The sequence below is a fragment of the Hipposideros armiger genome, unplaced genomic scaffold (genome assembly GCF_001890085.2).
Source record: "Hipposideros armiger isolate ML-2016 unplaced genomic scaffold, ASM189008v1 scaffold_1576, whole genome shotgun sequence".
Taxonomy (NCBI): Eukaryota; Metazoa; Chordata; class Mammalia; order Chiroptera; family Hipposideridae; genus Hipposideros; species Hipposideros armiger.
The window spans coordinates 26,683-45,303 of NW_017732926.1; the positions used below are offsets into that span (position 1 = coordinate 26,683).

An 18,621-nucleotide genomic window follows, 5' to 3' on the forward strand; every position below is an offset into this window, starting at 1 on the left:
GCGGGACCGATGGGCGAGTGCGGGACCAATGGGTGAAGGCTGGACCGATGGGCGAGGGAGGGACCAGTGCGAAAAAAGATGCTTTCCTCCGGGGAATACCAAAAGGGCGGGTATTTTTGTTTGACGTTTTATTTTGACATAATTTCACACCTACGAAAACTTGCAAGAAGCGTACAAAGGATTCTCATATATTCTTCACCCAGATTCACCAAATGTTAGGAATGAAGCCAGCCACAGCAACAATATTTATAATAGCGAGATTTAGAAACGAAGCGTCCAACAGGAAAATAACTAAATTATGAAGGCAATCATAAGCTTATATGTTTTATTTGGCTCCCTGCTATAAGAAAGAGCTTGTTTTGGCCCCCATTTACTTATTTCCATCAGTATCAGCTCATGGATTCTTATTTTATTCAAGGTTATAATCTATTATCATTATTTATTTTGAATTTCAAATTGGCTCAGCTTGGGGTGGGGTCATTTGAAGGTTTCAATGAGGGACATAAGAAATTTCCTTCCGCTGTCCAAGGAAAGTGACGGGCCTACGGATGCATTTAAACAAATGCTCCCGCTTTGTGAGCACGAAGTCAAACCCTGGGGGAAATCCGGGGGTTCCAGTTAAGTCCCCCACCCACTTGTCTTAGAGCTCCGGGAGCAAGACCCCCGGTCCAAGCCACAGGTCTCCGCTCCCGTACGTCGCCACCCAATCTTGGGCTTTCCACGCGTCTTTTGAGGGCCATAGCCCCACCTCCGGCGCCGATTGGTTGGGTCGCCAGCTCGGCACCGCGCCGGGAAGACACGGAAAAGCGGAGTTCGCCCCCAAAATGGGCTCTGCTGCGCATGCTCACCAGGAGTCTGTTTAGGCGTTCCCAGAGGCGTGCTCCCCAGCGGAATGGAGCGCGCTCCCGACAACCCTTCGGGACGGCGCGCGGGGGCACGGGCTCGGGCTCGTTCCCGAGAGTGCAGGTGGGGGCGGGGAACGGGCGTCCGGGTTGTGGTGGCCTGAGGGACCTGGGCCGCGAGGTTGACGCCTGTGGCTGTAGCGGCGGAGGCCAAAGGACCTGCCACCTCTCGGTATCCGGAGAGGAAGGGCCCCGCTGCCGTCGCCGCCCGGCCGGTGCCCGGTGAGGACGGGCCCCAGCGGGTCGGGTAGGATCGCGGGTCCATGGCGTGGACGCGCCTCCGGCCGGGCTCTTCCGGGGGTCCCAAGGGCTGCTGAAGCTGGGGGGAGGGTTGTCCCCGAGCTCTGCGTCACGGTGTTCAGGCCGCCTCCTTGTTCTTCACCGGGATTCGCCTCCTTTCTCTTGGCCCCTCCTTCCCCCAACCCACCCAAACATGGGACTGAGCCCTGACACCCTAGGGAGCCCCACTTTAGCCTGTCTCCCCTGGCGGTGTCCGCGCCATCGCGTACTGCCCCCACCCTCTCACCCACTCCACCCCGGTCCCATCTTTGCGGCTCTCAGGTCCCAGTGACCTTGCACTTTTTGTTGTTGTTAACGCTGCTTTTACTCCTGATTATGTAGATTGCCCGCTGTGGCTTTCAAACTTTTTTTTTCAACTTACGCTGAGAAATACATTTTACATGCAAACCTTGTGCCTGTAGATGTAGATTACTGAAACATAAGTTTAAAGGGAGATATTACCTTAACCTCACATGATGATCCCCATATACTCGTACTCCACTCCTATTCTTCTAGTCTCTTCTTTTCATTCCAAAAGACTATTGCTAACCCATGAAATTGATTTCAGGAGCTAATGGGTGTGACCATAGTTGGAAACACTAGCTTTAACCATCCGTCTTTTGCTTCCTTTATTCCTTGCCTTTGGAGGATGCTGAGCTCCAATAATCAGAGAATCATGTGTAACCTTCAAAAGGGTATATTTTTATTATTTTGACATTTCTGGCTTTCAGGGCCAAAACCATTTCCAGGACTTTATTTGAATTTTCTGGTTTGATTCAATCGGGTTTCTCCTGTTCCTCTTCCAAAAAGCCCCTAGTTAGCCTGGAGGAAGAGAGAGTGTGTGAGGTTAGGGCTAGGTTGTGGACTGTTTATAGCAGAGATAGAGACGATTTTTACTGGGGAGAGAAATGATTCAAGTTGAGCTTTTAGAAGATTAACACTCAGCACTGCCCTACGTGGGGAGAATTGGAAGACTGAAGCTAGAGGGGAAGACTATTAGGGAGGCAATGGGGATCAAAGCCCTGAGGTAATGTACAGTGGAAAGCATAGAAGATGCCAGAATCAGGTGTAGAAAGAATGAGATTTGAGAACACATTAGGCCTGGTAAGGGAGGAGTAAAAATAGTTACGATTCTGATGGGGAATTGGGGATTTGGGGGCGGGGAGTGCCATTGGCTGGAATCTCCCTTTCTGTAGTCTCTGCATCTCTAAGTTGTTTTGGAGCGGTGGTTCTCAGGGGACATTCACAAAGTCGGTTGTCAGGACTTGGGGGGTGCTCCTGGCATCTAGCAGGCAGAGGCCACAGATGCTGTTAAACATCCTTCATTGCACAGAACAGCCCCACAACAAAAATTACCTGGTGCAACATGCCAGAGGTGCTGAGGTTGAGAAACCCTGCTTTAGAATAGCAGTTCTTAATCTTTATCACTGTCAGCTTCACGCTCTCCTGGGAATAATTGCCTATATGCACACTCAGAGACTGTGCATATAATTATATGAGGGTTCATGGGTCAGTCAGTGTGCACCTCTAACCCACAAAGCTCAATAATGGGCGAGGAGAGGGGGACAGCAATTGGGATCATCCAGGAGCTTTGTCAAACATCAGGACCTCCTCTCCTCCCCTTACACTATTCAGGACCCCTGTTGGGGCCTGGACAATAAATTCCTTGTTCTTGTGTGATGATTTACAGTTTATAGAAGAATTTCACATACAGTATCTCATTTGCTTTTCCTGTTTCACAGGTGAAACCGGCCCAGAGAAGTGATGGGATTTGCCCCAGCTCTCCCACCCAGCAAGCCAGCTCCAAGGACCCAGGTGTTGGCAGCTGACAATGGTGGTTGTTGCTCTGGTGTATGAAGGTAATTCTGTTAATCCGTCATCAGCTGCCAAGCCAGGCGCTGCCTTTCAAGACCTTACTGATGAGGGCTTGGACTCAGGGGTGCCTGAGAGCCACCTAACAGTTCATAATATTGTGTGTCTCTTGGGTGTTGGGTTTATACTGAGCCCTTTGTGACCACCAACAAGACAGCACCATCAGAGCACGCAGTTTGAGTACTGCCCTCAAGTTGCTCTGTACCTCTCTTCTGAGGGAGGGGAGAGAAGCTAAGAGAGCGACGAACCATAAACTGTAGCTCTTGAACTTGCCTGACTTAAAAACACTCCAGATACTCAATAAGTTTTTACTGAGTAAAAATTGAATGTTACAAAATAAACACATCAGGACCCAAGTATTTACCTTAAAACAATGACCATCCAAAGTAAAAACTTAAAATACACCTAGAATAAATATGTATAACAAATAAAAGTTTCATATGGTGATACTCGCTTTTGTTATGTGCAGTGCAGATGGATATAGGCTATGTAATTGTTTTTGAATTACCAGAACCCAAAGATAATAGAACCAATGATAAAGGCAATTTGAAAAGCAGAGCCTTAGACCAAAACAAAGGAAAGAAAGCTCTTTCATACAGATATAAAATGAACACGGGTGAAAGGTTTTACTCAACTCGGTAATCAAGGAACCAGTAAGCTCTTCAGCCAGTTTGCAAGAGAACCCAAAGAAGATTCTAGAAGACTGGAGTTCAGGAATATTGAAATGAATGTGCAGATGGAGGCAAAACTGGCTTCTTCCACAGTGGGGAGACTTATTTGCATATCTATATTTATTTACCTGGAGAGAGAGAGGATTTATTGTCTAGAGACTATATTATTTTGCATTGTTCAGAGTTCTTAGTTCTCATTATTCTCTACAGTACACAGAGTTATAAAAATAGCTCAAAGGCAACCAAAGGCTAGAATCATAACCTGGAAGGGTGTGTTCTAGACAATGCAGTTTCCCATTAAAGAACAGAATTTTCCCTGCAGGCTCATAATCTCAATGAAAGATATTTTTGATCACAAAATAAGACTGGTCTCATTAGATTTGGCCTGATCATTTTCCTAGATGCAGCAGTGTGTTAATTTACCACATAGGCCTTCTTAAGTTTGCTTTGCTGGGAGTCTTTGTATGGAATCTCAAAATGGATTTTTAAAAATCTAATATTTGCTCCCCTGAGGTACAGAAATGCCCAGGCAGCTCTCTCCCCACATTTCACCTGTGCTAGTTACACATTTGGGCAAGTTCCTCTCTTCTTGAGGTCCCCAAAATACCCGAAGGCGTCTGAAACCTATTAAATTTTTATAGGATCTTTACCAAAAAAGATGAAATCTTGATTCTCCCACTGATATAAAATACACAGATGTGAATGATTTTATTTAAGCCATGAACAAGGGAACCTGTACAATGTGACAGATTTAAATGAGATGATGTATGTGAAATATTTCATGTGACGCCCGGCAACAAGAAAGCCTGAGATCCCTCTTCGGCTGGTCACTTAGCTGCGGGCCACCTATAATGTTTCTCAAGGGTATCTATTCCCTAGTGTTTCTCAAAGCACAGTCCATGGCCCACCAGTACCAGAGCCTCCTGGGGTACTTGTCAAAAAATCCAGATTCTTGAATCCCTCTCCAGAATATTGGATGGAAAATCTAGACACCTGCATTTTTATCACGTGCCACAGGGTAATTCTTAAGGAGACCAGAATTATACAAATCACTGAAATAAAAGTTTTGTGAAAACTATAATTAACCTCTTAAATGCATTCTTTCTATTCGATTTCATTTTTTAAACACTGGTCTTAAGCAGGGCTTCTCAACCTTTGCACTTTTGGCATTTTAGACCAGATCCTTCTTTGAGGGGGGTTGGGTGGAGAGGCTGCCCTGGGCACTATGGGATGTTGAGAAGCTTCTTTGCCCCTACCTGTGCCCCACCGCCACCCCCAGTTGTGACAACCAATAATGTCTCTGGACATTGCTAAATGTTGCCTGGGGAACAAATCACCCTGACTGAGAAGCACGAGTCTTAACCCACTGACACGATGGTCAGAACTGTTTTAAATTATTTTAAGAGTTTAGGCCCTGAAGACAGACCCGGGAGGTTTGAATGCTGACTCTGTCTTTTATTGACCTGGCTTTTGGTCTCAGGGTCCTAAGATTAAGCCTTATGTTCCTCCTCTGTAATATTGAAGAACAGTAGACTCTAACTGATGAGGCTCTTTGGAAGATAAAATGAAATACCGTATTTGCCGGCGTATAAGACGATTTTTTGGCCCTGAAAAATATGCCTCCAAGTGGGGGGTCGTCTTATACGCCAGGTACACTTCAGATAGACTGCCCATAGTGCTTGCCCCGTGCCATAGTGGCCTCCCGATGCCCACCCACTTCATTCCACATACCGTTCAGGCATCAGCAGCGCTGCTGGGTGTATGCTCGGCTGTTATGCGATTTTGCTGTTATGCGATTTTACCACACTCGCAAAATCGCACACAGCCGACCATACACCCAGTATGATAGCGCAAAATCACGAATTGCGATACCATACTGGGTGTATGGTCGGCTGTGTGCGATTTTGCGAGTGTGGTAAATTCGGGTTACCGTATATTTCTTTATGCATTGAAGATTCGCGATTTTGCGCTATCATGGTGCCTGTTAGAATGTTGAAGAGCTCGCACTTGCGCACTAGTGAGGTCCCAGGGAGATGCTGATGCAAGGGTGGACCAGACTGCTATAGTGACAGGGCGGGCAAACAGGGAGCAGGGACCAATCAAATCAGGCTTTGTATACAGCCAACAGCCAACCACAATACTGCACCATTGTACAGTACAGCATAGAAAATGTCGACCAGTCAAACCCCTATCATCCCTATCATGGCACCAGCCAAAAGAAAGAAGTATGATGCAAATTTTAAACTGAAAGTTATAAACTTTGCTAAGGAAAATAATAATTGTGCAGCTGCAAGACAATATGGAGTAACAGAAAAGATGGTTCGGGACTGGAAATCAAATGAGAAAGCATTAAAGAGTATGCCAAGGGGTAAGTGTGCATTAAGAAGAGGCACCCCACACTGGCCAGAACTCGAAAAACATGTAGCAGACATGGTGGCTCAACATCGCCAAAACGGTTATGTGGTGACACGAAATACAATACGCTTGTTTGCACTTCAGTGGGCCAAATCAAATCTGATATTGTTTTACCTTTTATTTGGTGTGTGGAAGGTGTGCGGAAGAGGGGGTAGTCTTATACGGCGAGTATATAACAAACCCTGTATTTTGAGTGGAAATGTTAGGGGGTCGTCTTATACGCCCAGTCGTCTTATATGCCGGCAAATACGGTAACCCAAAGTCCTTAGAGTAGTGCTGGGCACACAGCTGCTATTTGGTAAATCACAGTCCTTTAGACTCTTAAAGGATGTATCGCTTGACAGAAACGACTATAAGATTTCAACTGGGTATTTCATTGCTCTCCCTGGTGGTGGAAGAACTGAGAAGCCAAACACGAAATGTGAGCACCCCGGAGCTTAGCGGTAGCCAGGTGCTGCCACCACGGCCAGGCTGGGAATCCAGGGCAGCAGGCAGGAGATCCTGCAAAGCTGGAGCAGACAGCACTGGTGGGGCCTCACCAGGTAGGAAACTATGGGGACATCATCCTTCCTCTATCCTCCAGTCTTCCACGGTGCCCCCCACTGGCCAGATTGGCTGGAAGCCACTATGATACATTACAAAAATAGCTGGTTCATAGGGACACATCAGTGCAGCTGACAACTTACTCTGAAGGCCTGGCTGCAGCTCTGCACCAGATTTTTTCTCACTTCAAGCCTCAGCTGCTTAAGGCAGAGGGAGGCACTTCATTAGCTCTGGGCCAACTGGACCTGGGTTCAAGTCCTGGCTCTCCGTAGCTATGCAGTCCTGGACCACTCACTTCAGATCCCAAGCCTCAGTTTCCCCAGAAGGAGAGCAGGGATGATGATGACACTTGGAATGGAGATTGTTGGGTTATGGTATTGGAGGTATGGGCTGATGTTGTAGGATTTTTGTTCCCAGCTTCTCTCTCTTTTCTCTCTCTCTCTCCCTCCTCCCACCCCCGCTTCCACTTAAGAGGTCTGTGAGTCACTAGTATTCTCTGTCAACTTCCATTGTGTATAAGTTTGAAATTTGGGTTTTCAAAAACCTTTTATTTTTAATTAATTTTAGACTTTTTAAAAATTGCAAAAATAGTACAAAGAATTCCCATATACTCAGTCTCCCTAAATGTCAACATCTTACCTAATGTCAAATCCAGGAAATCAAGATCGATGCAATACTATTGACATAAACTACTGACCTGACTCAGATTTCACCAGCTTTCCCCCTAGAATCCTTTTTCTGTTCCAGGATCCCACATTGCATTTCGTCATCATGTCTCCTTAGCCTCTTCTAGCCTGTGACAGGTCTTCAGCCCTTCCTTGTCCTCGATGACCTTGATAGTTTTGAAGTGTCTTGCTCACTTGTTTGTTTTGTAGACTGTCCCTTCATGTGGCTTACATTAGAATGGGGGTGCATGTCTTGGGCAGGAATATAACAGAAATGATGTTGTGTCCTTCTCAGAACCTCTTATCAAGGAGGTAATGGAGTTGGTGTGTCTTTTTGCTGGTGATATTGACCTTGATCACTTAAGGGGGTGTCTGTGGGATTTCTCCACTGTCAAGTTACTATCTTTCCCTTTGTAGTTAACAAATACCTTAGGGGAAATATATTTGAGGCTATGTTAAGTCCAATAACAAGGATTTTAATATGCTTGATTTTTATTCATTTCCCTGTTCTTTCATTTATATTACTCTTTATTTCCATGTATGACATCATATTGCATAGAAATGTTCCCTGCTTTTTCTGAGAGTTACTGAATTAAAAACAAAAAAAGACAAAGCAAGGAGATACAGCTTATATCTTTAAAGCGTTTAATATTTTCCCACAATAATTTTCCCCAAAGTTTATGCACATTGTAAATAATTTTGAAAAAAGCAAAAGAAATGTAAGGAAAAAAATTAATCACTATACTTACTATTGGGTTGTCGGAAAAGTCATGACCCATTTTTGCAACGAAAAACATAGAAAAAATACGTCATGACTTTTCCAACAACCCAATACTTTGAACATTTTGAGATATTTCTTCTTAGTTATTTAAGATTTTTTTAAGTCACAAATACATAAAATAAAATTAGTCAACAAATAAATAATATGACCAGAATCAAGAAGAGATGGAAGAAAAGGAAAGTATTGAGTTCAAAGTAATAATTTACTTTGGTCTTTAAAAAAGAAAACAACAAAAAACCTTAGCAAAGATAGTCTTTGCTGAATTTATTAAGTGGATTCTGCTTTCTAACTAATAAATTTTGTAAATACATACATTTTGGGAATTCTTCTTGAATTATTTTTGTGACACCTTCAAACTCCCAAATTCTTGTTTGGGAAACATTGTGCGGCCCATTTAATTTTTACCAAGGATGCAGTGTGTTCATTTTAAGGAGCAACATCACCATCTTGTGGTCTTCGCAAGTATTGCTGCCAAGGATTTTGGTGTTTTCACAACTGTTATAGGTCTACATGATGTAATACTTTGGTCCTTAACCAGGGGCTCTATCTAGTCTGCAGGTGGGGGCTTCTCACTCTAACGTGGAATAAACTGCAAACAACATATTGGATACTGTGTGTGCAACAGAAAAGAAAGTATGTTAAAGGCACAAATATAAGAATGGAAATAGCTGTGCGTTTGAGTGGCAGGATTATGGATGACTTACTATTAATATTTTGTTAACATTTAAAAAATATTTCCTATGTAGTTTTTACAATATAATTTTAACAACTCACAAAATATCTCAGGATATAATTCATTCCACCCCTCTCCTTTGATGAGGAAACCAAGCCCAGGAGTGAGAAGCCTGCTTATGGTGTAGAAAACGGTTTTCATCCAAGTGACCTTGGAGTCCTGAGTCATACCTATAAGGACTTTTTTAAACAGCTTTAGTGAGATATGATTTACATACCATACAATTCCCCCATCTGAAGTGTACAGTTCAGTGTTTTTGGTGCATTCACAGAGTTGTGCAACCATCACCACAGTCAATTTTACATTTTCATTATTACCCCAAAAAGAACCCCCAACACCTCTCAGGATCACTCTCTAATCTCTTGTCCCCCTGCCCCCCCAGTCCTGTGCAGCCACTCATCTGTTTTCTGTCTCCATGGATTTGCCTGTTCTGGATGTTTCCTATGAATGAATCACACAATATGTGACCTTTTGTGACTGGCTTCTTTCACTGAGCATCGAGTTTTCAAGGTTCATCCACATTGTAGCGTGTGTTCTTTTGCTGAATAAATTCCACTGTATGGACCACATACAAGCCTGAGCAGGCGTTCCGGAGGGAGAGCATGGTTTATGGACCCACAGAGCTGGTGCTGGTCCTGCATGGTGGCCAAAGAAGAAAGTGGTGTCTGCAGAGTTCAGGAGATGCTGCCAGAGGGCCAGGGTGAGAAGGAGGGGTGTGAGCTGTTCTTGCAAAGTTGAACTGTTAAGGGAAGGAGGGGCTGTTGTTAGGTTTTGTTTTAGGGTACAGGAGACCTAAGAACCTTGATGGTCCAAATGCAAGGAACCAGCAGAGGCAGAGAGGTTTGGTGACCAGAGAGAGCAGGACATGCATGGTGGAGAAAGGGCCCCCCTGGGGAAAGGGAAATGTGCCAAGGGAAATGGATGGAGACAATTTTCCAAATTAAGATAAAATATGTATGCCCTCTTTATCCAGACAGTGAAGAGTGATTAAGAGCTTATGAAGGTAATTATCTCCAGTGGATAAATTGTGAAACAGATAAAAATTGTAAAATTCTGAATCAGAGAGAGATAACTTTAGTTAATCAGAAATCTGCCCTTTTTTGGAGAACCTCTTTCATCGTTGATGTTAGGTAAATAGGGCATTACTACATACAGTTTGTTACAGATTTCTTTTTTGCATGCGTGATAAAATATATACACAAAAATTTACAACTTTAATCATTTTTAAGTGTACAGTTCAGTGACATTAAATACATTTACATTGTTGTACAACCATCACCACCATTGTCTTTCATCATACCAAACTGATACTCTGTATCCATTATATAACTCCCTACACGCCGCCCCCGCCCCCCAGCCCTCCGGGCACCTGGCAACCACCATTTGACTTTCCGTCTCTATGAGTTTGATCACTCTAGCTACATCATATCAGTGGAATCATACAGCATTTGCCCTTCTGCTACTGGCTTATTTCATATTACAGACTTGAAACAATTTTCGCTTTCTATCCTTTATACTTAATATCTTTGTTCCTCTCACTGGATTACCAGCCTTGTAAACATGATAAGCTGAGGGATTTTAACATTTGTGTAACATGACACCTGGAGTTCAAAAGCACTTTGATGTTGGACATTTCACAACCATGAGTATTATTCCTTCCATCAGAAAGCCAAAACCACAAAGTTCAGTCACTTGCCAAGAATAGCAGTTACTGTTGCTGCATAACAAATGGTCCCTGGTCTTACTAGCTTAAAATAACAGTAGTGTATTATCGATCAGGGTTCCATGGGGCTGTTCCTCTGCTGGTTTCCTTGGGCTCCTTCATGTGGCTACACACAGCAGGAGGATCTGCTGAAGATGGTCTTCCTCCATGCCGGGCAGTGCCTCTGTCGCCTGCATGTGGCCTCTCACACAGCTTCCTTCCTTCGCTAGCAGTCTCAGGGCCATGTCCCATGAGGGCAAGGACTTCCAAACCCCCACAGCGTGTTTCTGCCACACTCTGACAAGTCATAGCAAGTGACTGATCTGGGCTGGAGGCCAATCCAAATTCAAGGCCACAGTGCAAAGGGGCCTGCATACTTTATGGAGTTTGTGGTCATTAAGCGATCTACACTTTTAAGGCCCTTTAATGGTTGAGAAGGGAACTGTGAATCAAATCCAAATTCTAGTCCATTACAATACTCACGCCTTTCCATAGACGGTGGATGGTCAGCCATAGTTCGTCTTTTGTTGTACTGGAACTTTTTCCATATCTTTTGAGGCACATGGGTCTTGAATTTAAACAGCAATTTTAGTTGAGAGGATTTCAGTGTCTCCTGACTCGGGGTCCCATGACTCCCAAGGGAATGTGGGGGGTTCTTTGCCATGCCAACCCCCACTGGTCATGGTTGGTCATGCCTAGTTATGCCGAACCCTGCTGACCTGAAAGAGGCCAGGCTTCGGTGTCAGATAGCCTGAGGCCGAGGGGGTTGGGGGTGGGGGGCCGGCCCTGCAGCCTCCACCTGTCCAGCTGCATGGCGGGGTCTGACTGTCTGTCCTGTAGGAATGTGCATGCTGGCTAGACAGTGACCATACCACTTTGGGTGACCTGAGTTGTCTGAAAGGCTTTCTGTGGAAGCGAGGGCCAGCTTGCCTGCGCCCTTTCACCCTGTTGATGAAAGCCACAGGGAAGGCAGGGGAAGGCAGGAGCACAGACAGCTTGCAGGGCGTGGGGAGGACAAGGGGTCTGGAACCTGCCACTTTCTTGCATCCTGGGACCTCAGATCCTGGAGCCTGCCAGCCAGAGGGGCGGGCTGTGGACAGAGGGACATGCCCTGGGGCTAATCAGTGCTGGGGGGCGGCCTCAGCCTTAACCCTTTCCTTCCCAGAGTTGCTCTGCCCCTGAGAGGCTCGAGGCTCAGAGGGTGTCTTGCTGCTGCCGGTCCCCTTGTCCACCGAATCCTCTCCCCATCACATCACCCTGTGGGACAGGATGGGCAGGGCCGGGAAGGACTGCACCAGAGGAGCAAGGGTTGGCTTGTCTGGGAGCTGGACCATGGTGAGGATGTGGAAGGACAGGCCCAGGCTCCCAACCAGATGTTCCGGTACCTGACAGATTTCCCTGGGTGTCTCTGTCCCCTTGGAACACAGCTCAGCTGCTGCCCAGTGCTGGGCGGGCTTTGGGGAACAATGTTGGGGACGCTGGGACCCTGGGGCCCATATTTGGACTGACCAGGCCATGGGGAGCTGAATATGGGCCCCAGACCAGGGAACTTCCGAGTGGGGATGGGAAACCAGGAGGAAGTGGAACTGCAGAACTTGGAATGGGGGTGACAGCTCACAGTGGGGATACTGAAATGTGAGAGGAGGCTGCCAGCCTTATTTCTGAGCTATTACTGAGGTGGGAAAGACCCCACAATTCACTCACCACCCAGTCCCACAAGAAGACAGAAAGACTGTTAGGCATGGCAGGAGAAATGAGTTGCGGGAGACCAAAATTGCTCTATTAGAATTCATTTGGCGTGTTTGAGCAGTGGTAGGACAGGTTAGAAAAGACCAGTAAGAGGGGTATGGAGTTTTATGGGGGATGTAAACAAGGCTGTTCCTCTTCACTGCTTCAGGGGCTTTTCGATGCATTGTTCATCTCAACTGAGGGTTTCGGGCCATGACTATGTCCTCTTGCTCTGTATCCTGGATCCCATGCCTGGATCCCATGCTGCTGACGGGGAATGTTCAGGTCCATTGATCATGGGCTCCTGTGAGAAAAATACAAGCCAGCAGGTACAAGCAAGCAGGGAGCAAGACAAGATGGCTTCTAAGATAAGATGGTTTCTATTCAGCACATTCTGGGTGGTTTCTCCAGGCCTAAGGTGGTTTCTGCTCCTGGCCTAACAGACCACCCCACGCTGGTGCTCCTGGGCCCATGTCTCCAGGCCTGGCCCCCGTAGTCTGTCCTTTCCACTTCTCTATGCCAGGAGCCAGGAAGCTCTCAGTGATTGTGGATTCTCCGGATACCTCCACAGCCCTGTCCCGGCCCAGCTGAGGCTGTGCCAGGACCAGCTCAGGCACAAGATCACTGCCATCATGGGGCCCTGGCGTCTCCTGAGTGCTGAGGCGTGGGGTGTGGTGAGGGGTGGTGGCCTCTGGGATTGGGCCTGGGTCTAGATGTAAATCCAGAATCCCACCTCCCAGAGCCAGCCTTCCCCTCTGTGGTCTGCAGTGTCAGGGTGAAGGACACTGGACATTCTGGAAGGGTCAGTGATCTCAGCACATGTCTCTAGTGCCTGTCTCAGATGCTTGGTGCTCAGGAGCACCAGTGACAGTTATCCAGAACCAGGTACACCAGGTGCCATGTGGGGATGGGCTCTGGTTCCACCTGGACTGGACTTGCAGCTCTGCCGCTTCATGGCTGTGTCAGTCATCCCGGCGTACCTCAGTGTCCTCATCTGTAAACTGGGTCAATAAGAATGATGAACCTGCACAACATGGGGCTGGGAGGTTAAATGGAAAAACCCGTGAAACATCTGGCCCCATACTCAGCATCCACAGGCCTCGATTCATAGTAACTCACAGTTATCAGTACCTTAGTCCCCCAACAGCCCCCTGAGAGCCCTATATTTGGCATATTTTACATCCAGGGAAATTGAGGTTTGGATGGGGGAGGTAACGTACCCAAGGCTTCCAGGAGAGGAACTGGCTGAGCAGAAGCAGAAGCACAGGCCCGGGGCTCTCCAGCTCCATTCAGGTCCTTGCCCAGCCTGGTGCCCCATCTGCTCGACCTGCACCCCAGATCCATACTCCTGAGCCCCAGGCCCCAGGGCTTCTCCACTGACGGGGTTTTGCCTCCTCTCCCAGGACAGAGCCCTGGACCGCGAGGTTCCTTGCCAGGGAGAAGGAGAAGAAATCCATCTGCTGGGGTCTGAGTGTGGCCTTGGGGACAGGCCATTGGTCCCGAAATGCCCCTGCCTGAGCCCAGTGAGCAGGAGGACGAGAGCATGAAGGCCGGCCAGGAGCCGTCCCCTGAGTCCCCTGAGCCAGGCACAGATGTCGTCCCCATAGGCCCCACGAAGCCCAAGGAGTTCTCCAATCTGGTCCTGCTAACGGCCTCCACTGAGAACAGGGATGGGGTGGGCTCCCAGCCCACAGGAATGCAGTGTGTCATGTCCCTGGGGATATCTGGCCCCGATACCCTGGCCAGGACCCTCCAAGTCCTGCCGGCAGAGGAGCAGGGAGGGGCAATCCAGCCAAGCTCCCAGGCTTCTGAGCAGAGAAGCATCAAGCCAGACACAGGTGAGTTCTGGGCCTGCTACCCCTGGCCCTGCATGCTCATATTGGGGCCCTTGTGCACCCCTCTTTCCAGTGGGGTGACCTTGGCTGTTCCATCTCTGCTCTGAGCCAAGCCTTGTCTCTAATTTTGACCTTGTACTAGGCTAATGTGATGATCCTCATCTGTGTCCACCCCGCATCGCTCCCGTCCATGTCCCTGGCCTCAAGTTTGCTCCATGTCAGCTAACTCGGCCCTCTCCTTGCCCTCAGCAGCCCCCAAGCCCCTGGAGTTCCTGAGGACCCCATTCGGGGGCCGCCTCCTGGTGCTTGAGTCCTTCCTGTACAAGCAGGAGAAGGCCGTGGGAAACAAGGTATACTGGAAATGCCGACAGCACACCGAGCTGGGCTGCCGGGGCCGGGCCATCACCCGAGGTCCACGGGCCACAGTCATGCGGGATCACTGCCACCTACCTGACGAGGAGGGCCTGAAGGCCCGGCGCCAAAGACAGAAGCTGCCCAACCCAGCCCTGCCGGAAGGCTTGGGGGGTCCTGCAGGCCCTGGAGACCTGGTGGAGGAGCCACTCGAGGGGGTGGGCCTGTGGCTGTGCCCTGAGGAGCCAGAGCCTGCTCCTGGGCTGGTCCTGAGCAAGCCAGCCCCAGAAGAAGATGAGAGACTGCGAACACTGTCATTGCTAAGCTTGCCTCCCAAGAAACGCCCAACACGGGGGACTGGTGAGTGCCTCCCACCTCGGCTCCACTCAGAGGCAGGCAGGAACCGGCAGGCCCTTTTCCTATGCCCAAATAGAAATGTAGGTTCCCACCTGGTTTTTTAAATGTGCTCCAAGTGAAAATGACTTAAAAATATAAACATGTCCCAGTCATCATTAAGCCCAATGTGATAGAAGTAGAACAACTGAACCAGGGGTTCTGAGTCCTGGAATTTTCTGACACAGCAGATTTCGGTGTGGGGCCCAGAAATACGAATTTTCACTGGCTCCATGTGATTCTGGTAACCCATAAAGTTTGGGAAGTTTGGCCTGGTGGGAGAGTCTTGAGCTTTGCGTCCCAGGTTCAAGTTCCAGTCCCACCTCATGTAGTTGAGTAACCTCAGAACATTTGCTGAACTTCTGGAGTTTTGGGAGCTTTATCCTAAGATGGGTGATGGCCTAGGTGTCAGGGAGATTCGGCGTTTGACTCGTGGGACGCGTTCAGCCCTGGCCCAGTGTGTGGTGGCACTGAGTAACTGGTAGATGGAATCTTCATGCAGTTTTTATTACCAGTAACTGGGAGGTGGGCTTGGCCCCAAAGGCCGAGTGCCTCCTGACCCGGAAAGGATTCAGGAACTCAAGGACTCAAGGGTTTAAGGCAGGCACTGAGGCGGGACTAGGGAGAGGGACTTGTTTTACACTGTGTATCTTCTGGTACCATTTGTATTTTATGGCATGTGTGTATATTACTCAAAAATTAGATACAATTTTCAAACATACCCTAAGAAAGAAGTATGGCCAGGAGTGACTGAGCCCATAGTCTGGGAGTCAGAGCTAGCTTGGCCCTTCCAGGTGTGTGACCTTGGACGTGGCCTCCTCACTGACCACCAGGAAAGGAAACGCACCTCCCCTTGAGTCGCTTGGTCGGGGGGTGGGGAGGTCAGTAGGATGCATTTGGACTGTGCACGCCTAGCCACATGTTCTGCTAGTCACACCGCCTGGCCGCCCCTTGGCCAGCGTGACTGCCCGCTTCCTCCTTTAGGAGAGCGTCCGTCCCTGGAGTTCCTGAGGACCTGCTATGGGGGCAACTTCCTGGTGCACAAGTCATTCCTGTACAAGCGGGAGAAGGCTGTGGGGGACAAGGTGTACTGGACGTGCCGGGACCATGTGCTGCACAGCTGCCGCAGCCGAGCCATCACCCAGGGCGAGCGAGTGACCGTGATGCGTGGCCACTGCCACCCACCCGACATGGAGGGCCTACAGGCTCGGCGACAGCAGGAGAAGGCCATGGAGACACTGAAGGCCAGGTCAGGTGGCCCTGGGGGCCAAGTGGACAAGCTGCTCCAAGGTGTGGACAGCCTCCTCTACCGCAGAGGGCCAAGCACCCTGACTCTCACCAGGCCCCGGCCCAGAAAACGTGCAAAGCCCCAGGCCCTGCAGGGATCCACCACCGAGGACCAGAATGAGGATCTGGGTGAGTCTTCCATACCCATTGGCCAGAGGGAGTCCAAGGGAGGAAGGGACCTCAAGTCTCATTTCCTGAGGACCTGGGAAGCAGGAGGGGGTAGCATTAGGCCTGGCTCATTTCTCCCCAGGAGGCCCTGAGTTCCTGAGGACCCCTCTGGGGGGCAGCTTCCTGGTGCACGAGTCCTTCCTCTACAGGCGGGAGAAGGCTGCCGGCGAGAAGGTGTACTGGACGTGCCGGGACCAGGCCCGTATGGGCTGCCGCAGCCGGGCCATCACCCAGGGCCAGCGGGTGACCGTGATGCGCGGCCACTGTCACCCACCTGACCTTGGGGGCCTGGAGGCCCTGAGGCAGCGGGAGAAACACCCTGGCACGACCCAGAAGGAGAGTTCAGGTAGGACAGACAGGGCGTGGGTCTCGGGGACAGGAGACGCAGTCAGCCATCCTTTCCCTCTTGACCCCTCCATGTCTCCCAGCAAGCAGCCTACCCTTCCTTACTAGGAACACTCTGGGAGAGGTTACAGCCCTCTCCTCCTTACCCACCTTCCCTGACTGGCCTCTGGATAGCTGGACACTCCTGTTCACTCAGGTGGCGGTCCTTCTCCTCCTGCTCAGACCAGCCCGAGCTGCCCCCAGATCTCTGCAGCACATGATCAACTCAGGCTCCCTTTCTTCCTCCTCCTCCCTTCTTTTTCTTAAGAATATAGGGTTCATAGAGGAAGTGAACTGGGCACAGCAAGTTTCTCATTTTTACAGTGTGAATGGATAATACAGTGCCTAGTAACAAGCACATCCTACAGACCAAGTGGTTGCAGGACGGAGGGTGATATTTTCATGTAATCAGTCAGCTACCTCTCTCCTCCAACTTTTCTCCATAAATATTTATCATCGTCCCTAAAGGAGGGTCACAGCCCCCCTCCTTTCACCTTTGTCCACTTGGTCAGCCCCACAGTGCCTGGTTTGGACTCTCAAGGTCACAGTAATGTAAATGATCATGTGCTCATCTTGCTAAGAAGAGCAGCTTTGGCCCAGCCTTTTCTACTTACCCAGCTCTTCATTTATGTCCACGAGACACCTGCCTCTCCTTCAGGGGTCCCAGTCCTACCATTTTCTGAGTCATCTGCATCACCTTAGAGTCCTTTTGGCCCAACATTCTCTCAAATCGAGATCTTGATTTTATTTCCTTCTGACTCTTTTTATTCCATTTCCATGTAACTTCTGTGTACGTGGAGATGAAGCTACAAGGCATACGGCAGCTCTGCCCCATACTCACCCCCAACTCCCACCCCAAATAACCACTCTGAACTCCTTCCCTTGTTTCTTGGGGTATCTGCTGCCCTATTACCTTTTTTTTTATTATTGGGTAACAGTGTGTTCTTCCGAGGACCCATCAGCTCCAAATCATGTTGTCCTTCAATCTAATTGTGGAGGGCGCAGCTCAGCTCCAAGTCCAGCCGCCGTTTTCAATCTAGTTGCGGGGGGCGCACCCCACCACCCCATGTGGGAATCAAACCGGCAACCTTGTTGTTCAGAGCATGCCTGCTAACCAGCTGAGCCACCGGGCCACCCCGGCTGCCCTATTTCTTAAAACGTGGTTCTACTGCTACCAACTGGCTCTTTAATCTCTTGTCGACTTGCAGTGAAAGGACAGATGCAGCTGTTACCTGCTGCCCCCATCCTCTCTGTGCAGTTACTGCAGTTTTTTAGGTTTTGTTTTATTACATAAATCTGCTCACGGCTAAGCTGGGAATACACTGCAATTGTTTCGTCCTCACACAGCTATTTGTTTCCTGTGCAGTCCAGCAGCCACTTGATTTGTTGGCCTAACATTCTGTGTGTCCATCACTTCTTTTCCTCACACATCAAGTCAACCCAGCAGCTGCAACCCCAGGCTTTGCTCCCGCCTCCCCATCTCCCCAGGGTCCCCTGGCTGGAACCCATGTCTTTGAGCCTCTGTTTCTCTTGCTTGGTTTACCCCCCCCCTTATCTTGCAAAGTCCCTCCTCTAGCCACTCCATGAGCCAGAGTCCCTGGAGGCCACACTGTTGAGATCATGCATGTCTGACGGTGTCTTGATGGAGAGCATGGCTGTTTGTGGAGCTCCAGATTGTAAATCCTGCTTCCATGGTTGCCTGGTCTCTGTTCTTGAATGACCTGCAGCTTTCTGAAGACTTATCCTATGCATGTGATGGGTCATGGCTTGAAGTTTTAGGGCTACGTCTCAGTAGCTGGGCTGGTTGGTGCGCACAGAAACCTCCCATAGTGGTCTAAGACTTCCACTTCCTCCTCCCCCACCCCGAAGACTCTTCCTCCCCCAAGTGTAGACATCCTCATCTCATTGCTCT

General features: G+C 48.9%; 1 protein-coding gene across 7 annotated transcripts in view; it reads left to right on the plus strand.

Moving 5' to 3' along the window:
- The window catches only part of FLYWCH1 (FLYWCH-type zinc finger 1), a 29,057-nt gene that overhangs the window by 3,263 nt on the left and 7,173 nt on the right, over positions 1-18,621 (plus strand). The window contains exons 1-6 of one of the 7 annotated variants that reach the window (XM_019634306.1): positions 325-1,124; positions 2,924-3,040; positions 13,695-14,129; positions 14,379-14,837; positions 15,855-16,286; positions 16,408-16,671. In XM_019634306.1, coding sequence (XP_019489851.1) covers positions 13,796-14,129; positions 14,379-14,837; positions 15,855-16,286; positions 16,408-16,671 — 1,489 coding nt within the window. In that variant the 5' untranslated portion in view covers positions 325-1,124; positions 2,924-3,040; positions 13,695-13,795. Of the gene's footprint in view, positions 1-324; positions 1,150-2,923; positions 3,041-13,694; positions 14,130-14,375; positions 14,838-15,854; positions 16,287-16,407; positions 16,672-18,621 lie in introns of those variants that run through there. The other 6 variants (XM_019634301.1, XM_019634300.1, XM_019634302.1 and 3 more) reach the window with 6 other exon arrangements.